This window comes from Mus musculus, chromosome 6 (genome assembly GCF_000001635.26).
Source record: "Mus musculus strain C57BL/6J chromosome 6, GRCm38.p6 C57BL/6J".
In the NCBI taxonomy this organism is placed as follows: Eukaryota; Metazoa; Chordata; class Mammalia; order Rodentia; family Muridae; genus Mus; species Mus musculus.
In genome coordinates this window covers 130,218,392-130,233,625 of record NC_000072.6, presented here as the reverse complement: position 1 = coordinate 130,233,625, position 15,234 = coordinate 130,218,392, and the positions used below count along the sequence as shown (strand labels likewise).

The following is a 15,234-nucleotide window of genomic DNA, read 5'->3' as shown; positions in this document are numbered from 1 at the left end:
TTATAATTTAAATTACAAATTATAATTACAAAACAAGGAGCATCAGTCCCACATTTTTCCTAGTTGTTTTGCTAAGGATAGTGTTTTTGCTCTCTCTGCAGGAGTGTTCATCTTCTCTGTCTTAAAAATATCAGTTATGGACATTTGTTTTGCAGCATCTGGCACAATATGTTTCTTCTCTCCTTTGTTCTGAGGGTCAGGTTTCATTAAGCAGTTTCCTCTTTTTGCTTTGATGAAGAGGAGGAGCATAAAATCATGAGGTTGAGTATCACTCAGTGGAAATTTAGTTCTACTGTTTATTTTGGAGACACTTAGGGGATATCAACCAGAAAAAGCCAACTTTTTCTCCACAGGAATCACTTCTCAGTAGAGACACAGGTAACAATAACTGCTTTTATTGGTTTTCTACTAAATGATCAAATATAATTTCAGATAGTGTTATGTGAGCGCTCGATTGATGGGGAAGGCCTGTTAGTTGTTTTAGATCAGGTTAAATCTGGCAGCATGTGACAACTGTGACTCTGCATTAATTTTATTCTTTAGGAGTATGCTGTGATGTGTGTTGTGTGCTAAGAAATTAAGGTAGAGGGACCTATGGAGTTCATTATTCTTTAACTGGGTTAAATGTTTATATATTACCCACCTAAATGATGTCATAATAGTTTGCAGGGAAAAAGGGTCAGTGTGTAAATGAACTTGCTACACAAGGATAACTGACCACCTAGTTTAATCCGTGGACTTCACATGAAGGTGGAGTGGGAGAACTCACTTTGTAAAAACGCCTTCTGGACACCTTGGCTCAACTATCCCAAGAGCAATAATAATAAATAACAATTTTGAAAAAGAATTGGTAATGGAAAGATTCTTTTTTGTCAAGATAAAAGGCAAAAGGTGAATCACTTCAGAAAATTTCATAAATTAGAAAAACTTGAGAAGAATGCTCTCACATGTGAGACTTGTATTTATTATCTGCTGGATCTCAGCTCGGTTATTAATGTAAAGATAATGTCTGTTACAAATACTTACTATTTACATGTACTAACTATTTACAAATACAGTGTTATCTACTATCAGATGGTTTCCTTCATGGACATTAGCTTCTGTATACTGCATTGTGACAAAATTTATTTTCATATAGCCTCCCCTTGTAACATCATGTGTGTTTATATTATATGTGACATGATCATGAACATGAAATGCTGTGAGATTAAAAGTTCATAATGTATCCTCTATGCCTCTCTCTGTTCCTCCCACACCCCATTCAGCAATGACCCCTTTCTTCTTCTCTGTTTGCTGTCGGTACTAAAGGATAGACATCATTTCTGCTGACTTTGAGCTATGGGACTCAGATGATATAGAATATACCACATTTTTCTTTCTGGGTCTGGTTTATCCCACTCATTAGGAACTTTTCTTGTTGAATCTACTTACCCGGTTGAAGCATGGAGTAGAGTCTAGAGAATGTGGCTGGGTGGAGAGGTTAGACATTAGCTCATTGGGGCTTCAATCCAAGAGATATTTATGTATATTGGATCACCTGTAGTATTAACCTTCAAATACCTTTCTTAAGGTAGTGTCAGGGAAACTCTGACAGTCATGTATAAATAAAAAGACGGAAAAACAATTAATATTCATTTATTATCAAAATGCTTAAATAATTTTAAAGCAACATTTTTATTTATTCCTAAAATTTCAAAGAGATTATATCAATTGTAGAATGACTTATTAAATTTTTAATTCTTTCCATATTTCTTAGAAATAATTGCTGTGGCCATTATAAACGACTTTAACAAAAATCTACAATGAGTTCTCACCTGTAACGGAAATTTGGTCAGTCCATGTCAGGGTGTTTATAGCATTAAGTGAGTTAGTCAGACCCCACCCTTTCCCAGACCTCTGTATCATCATATCTAGTTATCTTCCTATAGGTGAACATTTTAACATTTTTCGTAGAAACCACTCAAGGCACCATTTTAACTGAGAACATACTTCATACATCATTCCCAAGATGAGTGAGCAGGAGGTCACTTACTCAACTGTGAGATTTCATGAGTCTTCAAGGTTGCAGAAACTAGTGAGGACTGAGGAGCCTCAAAGGCCCAGAGAAGCTTGCTACAGAGGTAAGTGTTTTAAGTATCTAATATCACATGTTTTTTAAATGCGTTTTACACTTTTACAAATTATAAATATTCTTAACTTCTATGTAAAACTATAATGATCGATCTCATTGGGGCTTGGTTATGCACAAGTACAAGAAGGAAGAAAACAGTATTGGTTAAAGGGTAATAATGTAAAAAAATTGTCCAAATCTAACTTTTCAAAGGAAAGAGTTTTAAATTTTAAAAAAGAAAGAAAAATATAACCCTACTTCTACTCTTTAGTTTTAGCCATATACTAAAGAAATCAGATGGGCAGAGAAGAACAAAGGAAATATGTAAGAAAAAGCAATCCTTGAGAATCAAGAAAAAATGAAAAACCACTAGGAGTTTGTTGCTGTTTGTTATTTATGCTAATCAAAAAGAATTTTGAAAAATTTAAATCTAACAAACTAGAGTTAGAAAGTACACCAAATATTCTAGAGAAACAAAATCATAAGATAATGAATTTTTTGCTTATTTTTATTCTTGAAGATAGACTTTTTTTTTAAATATCCTCAATGTCTAGTGCAACAGCAACAACAGTTGTCTATCAGAACAGGTAGTCTCCTACTGGAAATAAAGTTGCAGATGAAGGAAGAGGAGATGACAGATTAGTGGTATTGGGGAAAAGTAAACCTCAGTGAGAGTTCCTGAAAATATCAAAGAATAATTTCATTTATTAATGAAAAAGTAGAAATTTCACTTTTTATTCTCCCTTTTTTACTCTGTTCACACTGTGACATGTGTGTTCCAAGCTGATATCTTTTCTTCTCCGATGTAGTGGTAACAAAAGGCATGAGTTTCAGATTCCAAATCCCCTAGATAAACCAAAATGTTTAGTATTACAGAGAGCAAAATCAAACTTACAGGGAGGAAGGGATAGTTGACTTATAGGCCCTTTCAAGGATGGGGATGTATACAGATCAGGTCAAGAGCAGCTGTGGTTCCCTACAACTTCTCAAAAACATCCATCCCTCTTTCTTCCTCTCCATCCTCAGTTATCTTTCTTGGTGGACTTCATGCATCAGTATGGTATCTTGTATTTGGATTGCATCTATGCCTCCACTGCCTTCTGTAGAACATACTTTTCTTTTTGTAGAGTTGTTTCAGGGCACATGAATGTTATCCAGCTCCTTCTAGGTTGAGTCAGGAAGATATTCAAAATATAATGCCAAGACTAAAATAACTTCAACATTTTGTGGAAATTCACATGAATAGGATTTCTACATTGGGTGCATTTTAGGTAGAAATCTACAATTTTTGAGTGTACACTTTCAATCTGTTTATATCATCGACTTGTGCAATATTTCCCCTTGTATACATACTACAAAAATGTAATTAGTATTGAGATGTGCTCTTCAGTGGTGATGATTTTCTTACTTTCTTTTTGTTTTTTTGTTGTTGTTTGTGTGTCTTTCTTTTTGCTTTTTGTTTTTTTTTTTTAATTTTAATTTTTATTTAAGAGTATTCAGTCCCCTGGAAGCTCATTGTGATAGCTTGTGGAATCCTCTGTTTCCTTCTCCTGGTAACTGTTGCATTGTTGGCAATAACGAGTGAGTAATTGAGAGAAATATTATTTTCCTTCTGATTAAGAACAGCAATATGAACTAGCCAGGAATCCCAGAGCTCGCAGTGGCTAAACCAACAACCAAAGAATACACATGGTGGGACTAATGGCTCCAGCTGCATATATAGCAGAGTGTGGCCTAGTCAAACAGCAATGGGAGGAGAGGCCCTTGATCCTGTGAAGTCTCTATGCCAAAATTTAGAGGTATGCCAAGGCCAGGAAGCAAGAGTGGGTGGGTTGTTGAGCAGGGGGAGGAGATAGGGGGTTTCAGAGGGGAACCAGGAAAGGGGATAACATTTGCATAAACATTTGGATATTTTATTTAGATAAAGTGCATATCTAATTAAAAAAGAGTAGCTTTAGACATGAACTATGCAGTTATACCTTCTATATATTGTTTTGCCTGTAGTCAGGGGATGAGTCAGAATCACTGGAGTTAAGTATTTTCCTGACAATGTGCAGTGTTCTGTTCTCTTTCATACTTAATCTGTTAGCTCTGGGACTCTTGAGAATTACCCTGTTTTGTCTCAGTTTTGGTCATATTTCTTCTGAGGATTTGGCGATAGTCTATTTTCTGAACTCAGGTGATTGTGAATCTAATGTAAACATTTCTGGAAAAGAGCTGTGCAAAGAATTCATGACCTTCTTTTTACATTTCTTCAATATTTTTTGAGGCTATGCTTAAGTAAAAATAATTCATCTGTATAGAGGTATTAAAGGTTAAAATTAATTGAATTTCTCTACATTAACAGAGGAAAGCACTTCCAGGCTCTGCTAAAATATTACTATGAATGCGGATATATTGCAGTACATATGCTCCAATAAGAATTGTGCCATTTCTTAATCTGTTTTATTACTTCACATTTTCATAGTGTGTTACATATTCACTGAATATTTTACTTAGGTAATTATTTGTAAATTTGTGTTGTAAATATGAAGTGAATGGAAGTTACTTCCACTGTAATTTTATTCAGCTATATGCTTTGTTTTAGAGTAAACTTAACTTAGTGAATTATTGAAGTATCTTTTTTTATAGTGACTTAAATGAAGGGCCAATTTATAAATGTTAATGTACCAATGAAAGTAATGATATCTGTTGGGTATCAACATGCAGCTTTTTCTCTAACCTTAAATTTCATTATGTACTTCTCATAAGCATTTTTGATATTAAACTGTGACTAACTTAGTTTTTCAGCATAGTCAACAAAAACATGAACTACAGGAAACTCTAAATTGCCACGATAACTGCAGCCCCACGCAAAGTGACGTCAACTTGAAGGATGAACTGCTGAGAAATAAGTCTATAGAGTGTAGGCCAGGCAATGATCTTCTGGAATCCCTCAGCAGGGATCAGAACAGATGGTACAGTGAAACCAAGACTTTTTCAGATTCCTCACAGCACACAGGTATGTTGCATAGGAAGACCATAAATACAGAACTGTATTATTACCGTTTATTTGTTCTCTGGAAGCTTTGAAGTCCAACCAGCAGCTTAAGACACTGGTGATCTTTGGGTTTATTTTGGGGTTCCTTATTTCATGTAGAGATCAGGAAACTCAGAAGTTCATCTTTGGATTAGGAGAACATTATAGTTTCTAAAAGTCAGGTTCTGTTTTGCAGTCCTACTCTCCTCTGGGGAGCGAATTACAAAATCAGTACTTTTGAAATTTTTTAATTGTTTTGGTCCATTGGAACATCTCCAACTTTGTTGCTGACAGAATATGGAAGTTTTTAGTGTGTATTTATGAACTATTACACTAAAGTAGATTAGAGCATTTATTGGATGAACCTTTAAGAACAATTTGTGGGTGTGTGGGTGTGTGTGTGTGTGCGTATGAGAGAGAGAGAGAGAGAGAGAGAGAGAGAGAGAGAGAGAGAGAGAGAGAGAGAGAGAGAGAGAGAAAGAGACTATGTTTTCCATCTGACGTGCCTTGAGAGAGTTGGACTGATCGTAAATAAGGGACCATCCCTGGTGAAGACAAGTAAGGTTCCCCATTGTTTGTGCACATTGCAACTCTGTCAATGACAGTGTACTTGAGGCTGGTAAGATGAAAAGATTAATTGTCACAGGAACTTTTCTTAAACTTCAGTGTGACTTGTCATTTTATTTTAACTGACACAGTTTATCAATCATCATTAGTTAATTTTAGAAGATTTGAAGATAACAAAGAGCTCTTGTATATAATATCAGCACTCTGTGATAGTAGGATAAGATGATTCTCATTGTGTCAGGATTAATATATTTTAAAATGATACATTAAAAAATTTGTTACAGGAAAAAAAAACTCCAAAACAACCTTTGAAGTATTCTAGACCCATGAAAAATTTTTCTCACATTAATAAAAACCACTTAATTATCTGTAAATAATAATAATGAAATAATTCCTATAATTATGAGGTTGAAGAGGAGGATTCTAACATTCAGAAATATTAGGACATCCCAGAAAATTCCAGGCCAGCATGAGGGAAAAATGAAGGTTGGAAATAGAGTTACTTAATAGAGCATGGACATTCCCAGCCCCTCTCTAAACAAAATATTCATATTGAGGTGATCTTGCAAACCAAATTTTATGCATTTCAATGTATTCAACTTTTAACATTTGAACATATGGGCACAACAATTTCATGCATTTCAATGTATTCGACTTTTAACATTTGAACACATGGGCACAACACTGAAGATATCAACATAATCAGGAGAAGAGTCAATCAACACTAAAACCTCTGTCATATGTCTCTTATTTCTCTTCTTTTTTCTTCACATCATTTACACTTTAATTTCTATAGGTGTTCACAAAAGACCCATCTCCAAGGCAGAGGGGAAGGGTGAGTACAGGATCATCTTGGCTATATAGTAAGGTTGAAGTCAGACTGGGTCACATGATGCCCTGTATTTTCTTTTTTTTTCTTTCTTTTTTTATTTGATAATTTCTTCATTTACATTTCAAATGCTATCCCCAAAGCCCCCTATACTCTTCCCCCACCCTACTTCCCAACCTACCCACTCCTGCTTCCTGACCCTGGCATTCCCCTGTACTGGCACATCTGATCTTCGAAAGACCACTGGTAATATTATAGAGATATAGAAATATTTATGGTGTCAATAATGAATGAATCAGTAGAGAAAATGTAGGACATACACAAAAAAGAAAACTCTTTATCCTTTATAGGGAAATGAATCAGCCTAGCATAGCGATGCAGGGGTTTAGGGGCATCAGAAAATTTCAATTTCTGTGCCATGTGAAATTTTACTCTTTTCCAAAGGCTTAATAAATATATTGTTCTGATAACAGAACTCCAAAAAACAATACATTTAACCATTTACCTTCTCTGTTGCAGGTAGAGGTTTTGAAAAATATTGGTTCTGTTATGGTATAAAATGTTATTATTTCAACATGGACAGAAAAACGTGGAGTGGATGTAAACAGACCTGCCAGATTTCCAGCTTATCCCTTCTGAAGATAGACAATGAGGATGAACTGGTACTGCAGACTCTTACTTGTCCATTTATTCTCTTAGGCCCAGTCTCTAACCCTGAATAATTAGATACTGAATTCAATTTTTTTTTAACATTTGTATATTGTTTTTTTTTTTTTTTTTTGTAATGTGAACAAAACTATAGAGACTGGTTTGTATAGAAACACTTCTATCTTTCAGTCCCCTCACTTTCTTAGGAGTGTACAAGAGGTCCCTCAGAAAATATGTCTTTCCCAGATGAAGTTTAATCCTTTGGTACAGCATGTTCTAATACTGACAGTCATTTATCTCCTTAGAGTGCCAAGAAAACCCCCTCTGTCTAGGGTTTAATCTTGGAACATGGAAGTGAGGCAGTCTGAGATGAGAAATCAGATGGAAACAGGGAAAGTAGCTGAGCCCTGGGACTGTTTGCAAAATTGGATTATATGAGAAATGTGGGATTACATAGTTTGACCTGTGAGTCCCAGGGTTATTTTCACTGAAACTATCCATAATCATTACTATATAGTATCATTATGTTCTGTAAAAAAAGATATCCATCATTAGAAATGACAATTTAAAAGAAAACAAAATTTCCAAGATTCTGACATTTCCTGTTTAATTTGAGTATATGCCCAGGATAAACTGGGTCTTGAGGTAGAAATATTGCTAGTTGTATCAGAAACCACCAAAAGCACTTCCAAAGTGGTGGTGCAATTTTCTCTCCCATCAGAAATGGAGGAGTGTTCCCCTTGCCCCACAACCTTGCCAGGATGAGAAATCACTTGTTTTTGATCATAGTCATTCTGATTGGTGTAAGATAGCATCTCAAAGTTATTCTGATTTGTATTTCCCAGATGGCTAAAGATTTTGAGCCTTTATTCATGTGCTTCTCATCTATTTGAGACTCCTCTGTTGAGAATTTTCTGTTTAGTTGAGGCATAGAAGATACAACAGAAGAAATTGACACAAAACAACCAGGAAATCTGGCATACCTTGAAAATATCTATCCTAAAATTAATAGGAATAGAGGAAGTTAAAGAGCCCAATTCTAAGTTCACAAATATTTTCAACAAAATCATAGAAGAAAACATTCCTAACCTAAAGAAAGAGATGCCAATAAACATAGAAGAAGCTTTTAGAATGCCAATTAGACTGGGCCAGAAATGAAAACACTCCCATCATATAATAATCAAAATACAAAATCTCCAGAGGAAATAAAGAATATTAAAAGCAACAAGGTAAAAATGGTAGCTAACATACAAAGGCATAACGACCAGAATTGTACCCAACTTCTCCATAGACTCAAAAAGTGAAAGGAGTCTGGGCAGATTTCTTCCAACTTATGACAAACCGTAATTGACAATGTAGCCTATTGTACCCAGTAAAACTCTCAATCACCATAGATGTAGAAAAGAAAATATTTTAAGACAAATACAAATTCAAACAATATCTATCCACAAATCCAGCTATATAGAAAATACAAGAAGGAAAAATCCAACCTAACATGATAAATAACGGTATAAAGGAAAACACAGTAGATAAGTAAATTCATACCAGCAAAAATGAGGAAATCACACGGAAGCACACACACACACACACACACACACACACACACACACTAACAATTACATTTAAACACATTCATATTTTAAAATATAATTACTCAATTAATTAGGCATATTGTAATTCAGGTGTCACATGTAAAATACACTAAATACTGGCAAATATCTCCATATATCCTCAGTACTGTCACTTCTGCATCCTTCCTGGAGCATGGATCTTAATGCACAGTGTTTTACAGAGCAATGTTCATCTTTATAAATCTTCTTTGAAGACAGGGCATTAATTCCCAAATGAACACTTTCCAAATTCTTATGAAGTATTCCAGAATTCACATTTAACTAATTTCATAGAGTATTAGAAGTTCTTTAATGATCTATAAATTTTTATGGGCCTTGAGCAGGAAGATTATGTGTTCAAGGATAGGCTAGGTATGTAGAGAGTCTAGGTCTAAGAAACATAGTCACAAATAATGCCATGAACACAGTATCTCAGGACACCTGGAGGTTTTATTTTAAATAACTCATTAAACTGACAGTGTTTTGATTTAAATGTGCTTTAGTAGGAATCCACTTTAGAAAATGAACACAGTGAAACTGAGCAGTGGAAGGATAGGCCAGCAGAGAATGACACAGGAATGCTGGGAAATTTCCCTTCTTGTTCTCTCTAATCAGATTGAAATTTTATTGTAAGGTCTGTTGTTTCCTTTACAGAAGTTCCTTCAGAACCTGGCTCCTTCAGACATTTCCTGGATTGGATTGTCATATGACAATAAGAAAAAAGATTGGGTATGGATTGACAATGGCCCATCTAAACTGTGAGTTTCTGAGCCTTTCAGTCTCTAACACTGGTGTGTGAATTGGGAGGATTTTATGCAAAGGCTTTTCTCTCATTTCACATGGCTTTCCTCATTTTCAATGGAGCTCAGGGGTAAGGACAAGTTGCATAAGACAGAGTCTGAACAAGCATTACAGAGGGAAGATGTATAGTCTAGGAGATAACCAAAAGAGGCTTAATACTATATACATCTCAGGTCTTTGTCTTCTAAGTTGCAAAGGCCCCTAGAAAGTAAACAACTTGAGATGATGTGAAGTGATTGAATGATCATTACAGATACATTGAGTCTCTCAGACATCCATGTGACACTTTTATTGTTGTTCAATTACATAATTATTGATTACTTAAAAATATAAGAAATGTTTATATATACATACATATGTATGCATCCCTTCCATTTCCAGGTTTTTTGTAGACTCCAAGTTTTATGTTTATTTATAATATTGTAGAAAACTCTTCACTGATTCTCTTTGTTAATATTATTTGTTTTTCTTCAGTACTTCACATATATAATATAAAATGGGATCATGTCATCCCCCACTATGCCCTAATGGCTATCTCTGCATCAGCTCTAACATGTGCCCTGCTAACTCGTGTCTTGTAATTATGGTGCATGGTTATAGGTCATGCACTGGAGCAAAGCAACCCAGCAGTGGAAATATTATCAAAAAGGAATGAATCTCTTCTTTCCAGCCTTTATCAACTTAGAAAATTTGTTAGTCAAGATGTAACATGTCGTGCCCATCTTTATGGAAATCATCTTGTCCAGAGACTGCATTTAACAGAGCCTTTTCCCTTCTCTGGTGCCTACATTCTATTTCCTCTTTGATGTTGTTCCCTGAGCCTTGCTGATAGTATGGAGGGGAAGAAGTTGATGTAGATGTCTTCTTTAGGGCTGAGCACAAAATGCTTCTCCTAAGCATTTTGACCAATTTCCACCTCTCTTCACTGACTTCTACCCACTGTTAAAGAATCTGCTTTGATGGAGGTTGAGAGAAACCCAGGTTTAGGCCCAAACTATGAAGGATAAGAAGGCAATTTAACTTCATGGTCTTCAGCACCATTTTCTCCACTTAGGAAGTACCACATTTTATACGACAAAAATCCATAACAGTTTTCTTGAAAACAAGTCTATTATGTAAAAGTTGATTTTGACTCAGACATATCAAAAAATTGAATTCAAGAAGTATGTTTTGTCTGCTGAAGTACAAATATTAGTGTGAAACCTCTAAGGACTTTAACTAGTCCTACTCATTCTACTTTTTAGAATCCCATGGTGATTAGCAATTTATGATATTGTGTATTAGAAGCTTTATGTTATTGATGGCCCATGAAAACATGTAAAGGGTGTGAAGCCTGAGAAATCCTGGCAAGGTGTGAAGTGGGAGCATTTGCCAGGCATTTGGGCAGGCAGTATTTACACCAGCCCTTCATAATGACAGGGCATCACTTCCCCAGGCCAAATTGTGCCACCCCCTCTCCCTGTTCCTCTAGTGCAAGTCTGACTGATAGTTGTGCATGATGTTTGCCAAGATGGGAATAAAAACTGAAGGACAGGAAAATGACACTTGTCAGCACATGAAATGGCAGGGTACAGAGGAGAGCTGGCCCATCAATATTTCTTTAAAGCCTGGAACTAGATAAATGAAAGTGTGTACTAACATGCCTTAAAAATATGGTTGACCCCAAAGACCCACTATTTCTTTAGCTATTACTTATTTTACTCTGCTTTGTTTTGTTTTTTTTTTACTTTTCACACAGACCTACGTTTTTGTTTTGTTTTAGGTTTATTTCTTTTATCTTGTAACTTGCTGGTTCTTTTAAGCTGTGTCAGCGACAGTAACCAATGCCTTTCTGCTTCCACAAGACAAGCCAGCGTCACCTGGGAAGCCTTCTAGGTGTTTCTGTACACCGTGAGAGGTGTTTTGAAGCTCCCACTCTAAGCTTTGTAGAATTAGGGCCTGCCCGTGCACTCCAGTTGCCACTCTGTGGGTAAAACTATTGATGCTTTGGTGTATTTGTGTCACCTGTGGATGGTTGCTGTGTGCCATCCAGTGTGAGTGTTGCTGCTGGTGACTGTGAAGGTGCTTTGTCCTCTACTGCTGGTGGATTGCTTAGTCGCTTATTTTTTCCATCAGTAACCCCGCTCTCTGATTAGCACTGGCTCAGCTTTAACTGTATCCTCAGTCAATCAAATGTTAAAGACCATAAGGGTCCTTATTTGTCCTTGTGCATCTATTAAACCTTGATCAGGGTTTCTAGAATGGCTGCAGTAGATTTTGAAAACAGACTTACCTTTATCGATTTGGGGTCCCACAGAGATCCAGTTCACAGGTACTTGTTGGACTCTAATACAACTGACCATTGAAAAGTGAACAAAGGCTTATTGTTTTGTAACAGTGTCCAGTGAGCCCTGACATTTCAATTGAAACATGAATTGTCATTATAACTCAATGCAAATTCAACAGTTGTATTTGGAGTTAAAATATTTTAACAGTAAATGTATTTAGTGGAAAAAAAATAATACAATTTAATTCCTGAGTACATAGCAGAGTACTGTAGCTAATTCTAACCTAGGTTCTATGAACTTCCCAATCTCAAACTTTTGATTTGAATTCCAAAACCAAACATGTTTTCCCTGTGGTAAAGTCCAGAGCTCCAATAACAAAGCATCTATTTATCCTATAACAATAGTAGTACTGGGCACATCTTCCTGTTCTGCAGCAGATCAGCATTTCAGGATGCAGTGTCCAGTGCACGATAGGATTATTCATAAATTTCCTTCCCTGCAAAATGCAAAGCACCTAATAACACTTAGAAAGCCATCTCTGGTGAAGACATTTCCTTATTGGCTTGAGGTTAATTTATCTGTTTTGATGTTAATGTGTGGAAAATATTCAGCAATAGGGCCTTACCATATAGTTATGTGAAGTAACCAAAGACAGTAACAATAACCTTTGCTATGTAGGAGACCCCTATTGTCTCTCTGACTAGTAAGTCAAACCTCTGGAGGAATCCTAGGCTTTGCACTTTGGTTTTATTTTAAAATCATATCTTCTGGAACTGTAACTCTTCTTTGAAGTTAAATCATTTATTTATTTATTTATTTATTTATTTATTTATTTATTTATGATTCTCTAATCTTTCTTGCTTGCTCTCTCTCTCTCTCTCTTTCTTTTTTTCTTTATGATTCTCAAATCAATTTTTACAGTCCAGTCTTTATGCCCCTCCCGATCTGCCATCTGGCTGCTCCTCATCCCACACCTCCTCCCACAGTCTCCAAGAGGATGTCCATACCCACCCCACTTACATTACTAGACCTTCTTACTATTTGGGTCCTCTTATCTTTCTAAGGTTAGGTACATTTTCCCTCACTGAGGTCAGACCAGGCAGCTTCTGCTGTATATTTGTAGGGGGCCTCAGAACAGCTCATTTATGCTGAATGGTTGTTGTCTCAGTGACTGAGTGATCTCAAGGATCGAGGTTAGTTAGGTGGTTCTGCCTCCTGAGTGCTGGGATTAAAGGAGTGAGCCATCAACGCCAGGCACAAAGCACTTTTGTATTGCACTAATATTCCACAATGTTCTTCTATCACATATGAACACATGTTTACAAATTTTGATAATTATGAATATTTGAAATTTATAAAACTTGTCATGTGAATTCATGTCTGAATCACTGTGTGCATATAAATTTTAATTCTTTTTAGTCATTATCTTTTATGAACTGCAATCTTCTGGTTCTTTCTTAGTTTTGCCTTTACTCAACATTCACACATGATTCCTTAACTGTGCCTACTAGACTGTCTTATAACTATTTCATGTGCATACCCATTCCTAATGTATTTTACCTGCTATGCCTATGCTCAAAACAACACTTGGTTTAAATTTTATTTCTTATTACTTTTACATCCCTAATTATGTTAAGTATCAATATTCAATTTCTCCTCATCTTAAACCCAAAGTTCAAAGACAGTGATATATTTTGCTAACGACTGGTCCCTTTGAAATCTCATTCCCATGTAGTAATGGTGGCTTTCACTTTCTTCCCTTCTTTGGAAGAGTGTCATTAACTGAGTCAAGCCTAAAGCTCCCTGTGTATGGAAGGTTAGCACAGAACCTTGAATCCTCCTACCTTCAATTCTAAAATCCTGGGACTACAATTGTGTCCACTAGTCCTAGATAAATCTAACATTGAAGATCTTCATTTTGAGTGTGTTCTTTAGTCAGATTTCTCTATTAGGGAAAAACAATGGCTGCATTACTTCTCTGAAAATGTGAGGTTTGATCCAACCCCTGCTAATATATCAGCCTGAGTAGAAATATGATGCATATTGGTTTATAAAAGAAGATCTTATTTATTAAATAATTATGCTTTGACTTCTACTTGTTCTACATAGCCAAGGCTGTCTGAGAACTTACAGTCATTCTGTGTCAGCATATGGCCTAATTTGCTTTCGGTTCTAATTATTTTTTTATCTTGCAGCATCTAAACAAAATTAAAAGGTTATTTATGTCTTGTAATATATCACCCTGCAAAGTGCCATGTTTCTGTGAAGGTCCATTATGTAGGATGTGGGGAATGAGAGGGGGGAAAACAATCCAAAAGTATAGTTACAAGCTTTCATCTCTGATTGTGTTTCAAATTTTCCCTTTCTCCTTACACCATGAGCATATAAGACTGTGTTCTGTGTGATATACATATGGTTTTACTTTTATCCTAGCATTTATATCAACAGTTGGGAGAGCAGGTTTAGCATAAAATAACTTCCTGGAAATATTGAAAATCAGATTTCCTCACTGACCAAAAATTGCGAGTACAAAAAAAGATGGGGATTTTTGCGTGTGTGTGTGTGACAGAGATCGTTTCATTTTAATGAACTTACACAAAGGAACATATTCCAGTGCTAAAATTATGATTAATATGTTAAATATTCTGTCTTCTTTAGTGAATAGAATTTTTTTAAATCATGACATTTCAGTGAATGATCAAAGTTAAAGAGTTGCCCCTTGTTATTTTTGTTTTTCAGTGCCTTGAACACAACGAAATATAATATAAGAGATGGATTATGTATGTCGTTATCTAAAACAAGACTAGACAATGGGGACTGTGATAAATCATACATCTGTATTTGTGGTAAGAGACTGGATAAATTTCCTCATTGACTCTCCAATGAGTGTAAAAGGTAAAAAAAATGAAATTTTTTTACTCACATTTGTTTCCTGCAATAATTCATTATTCCTTACAAACAAGTGTTTTGACCATTGGACTTACTGCAGTGCAAAGAGAGAGACAATCTGGAAGATTTTGGGAATGTTCTCTGAAAAATGACATGACAGAGCAGAGGACATCTTCCTTCCTTGTGGAGACTGAACAGACCTACTCTGGTCCCCCAAAGCTTATCTGATTTATTTGTTTGCATAAACTCCAATAAAAGTAAATAAAGAACCTTAATAACTAGACTGAGTCTTACTTTTTTCTCTTCCTTCCTTTTTCCTCTCTCTTTCTTTATTTCTCTCTTTCTTTCTTCCTTCCTTCATTCCTTCCTTTCTTTCTTTCTTTCTTTCTTCCTTTCTTCCTTTCTTCCTTTCTTCCTATCTTCCTTTCTTCTGTTCTTCCTTTCTTCCTTTCTTTCTTTCTTTCTTTCTTTCTTTCTTTCTTTCTTTCTTTCTT

General features: G+C 35.6%; 1 protein-coding gene across 2 annotated transcripts; it reads left to right on the top strand.

The window, feature by feature from the left end:
* The first annotated feature begins 303 nt into the window (after nucleotides 1-303).
* On the top strand, nucleotides 304-15,021 carry Klra7 (killer cell lectin-like receptor, subfamily A, member 7). 2 transcript variants are annotated; one of them, NM_001110323.1, is made up of 8 exons: nucleotides 304-378; nucleotides 1,954-2,120; nucleotides 3,602-3,691; nucleotides 4,893-5,111; nucleotides 6,493-6,531; nucleotides 7,045-7,187; nucleotides 9,438-9,541; nucleotides 14,591-14,795. In NM_001110323.1, exons 2-8 carry the CDS (start codon nucleotides 2,009-2,011, stop codon nucleotides 14,724-14,726), a joined length of 843 nt encoding a protein of 280 aa, NP_001103793.1. In that variant the 5' UTR covers nucleotides 304-378; nucleotides 1,954-2,008; the 3' UTR covers nucleotides 14,727-14,795. The 2 variants fall into 2 exon arrangements, with proteins under 2 accessions (NP_001103793.1, NP_055009.5); NM_014194.5 differs by lacking the exons at nucleotides 304-378; nucleotides 6,493-6,531 and adding an exon at nucleotides 14,841-15,021 and having other exon boundaries at nucleotides 1,939-2,120; nucleotides 14,591-14,746.
* Nucleotides 15,022-15,234: the final 213 nt, after the last annotated feature.

Coding starts and splice junctions, on each gene's coding strand:
- Klra7 (NM_001110323.1), top strand. CDS start 2,009: ATGAGTGAGCAGGAGGTCACTTACTCAACTGTGAGATTTCATGAGTCT. Junction 2,121..3,601: donor CAGAGAAGCTTGCTACAGAG/GTAAGTGTTTTA, acceptor TTTTTATTTAAG/AGTATTCAGTCCCCTGGAAG. Junction 7,188..9,437: donor TAGACAATGAGGATGAACTG/GTACTGCAGACT, acceptor TTTCCTTTACAG/AAGTTCCTTCAGAACCTGGC.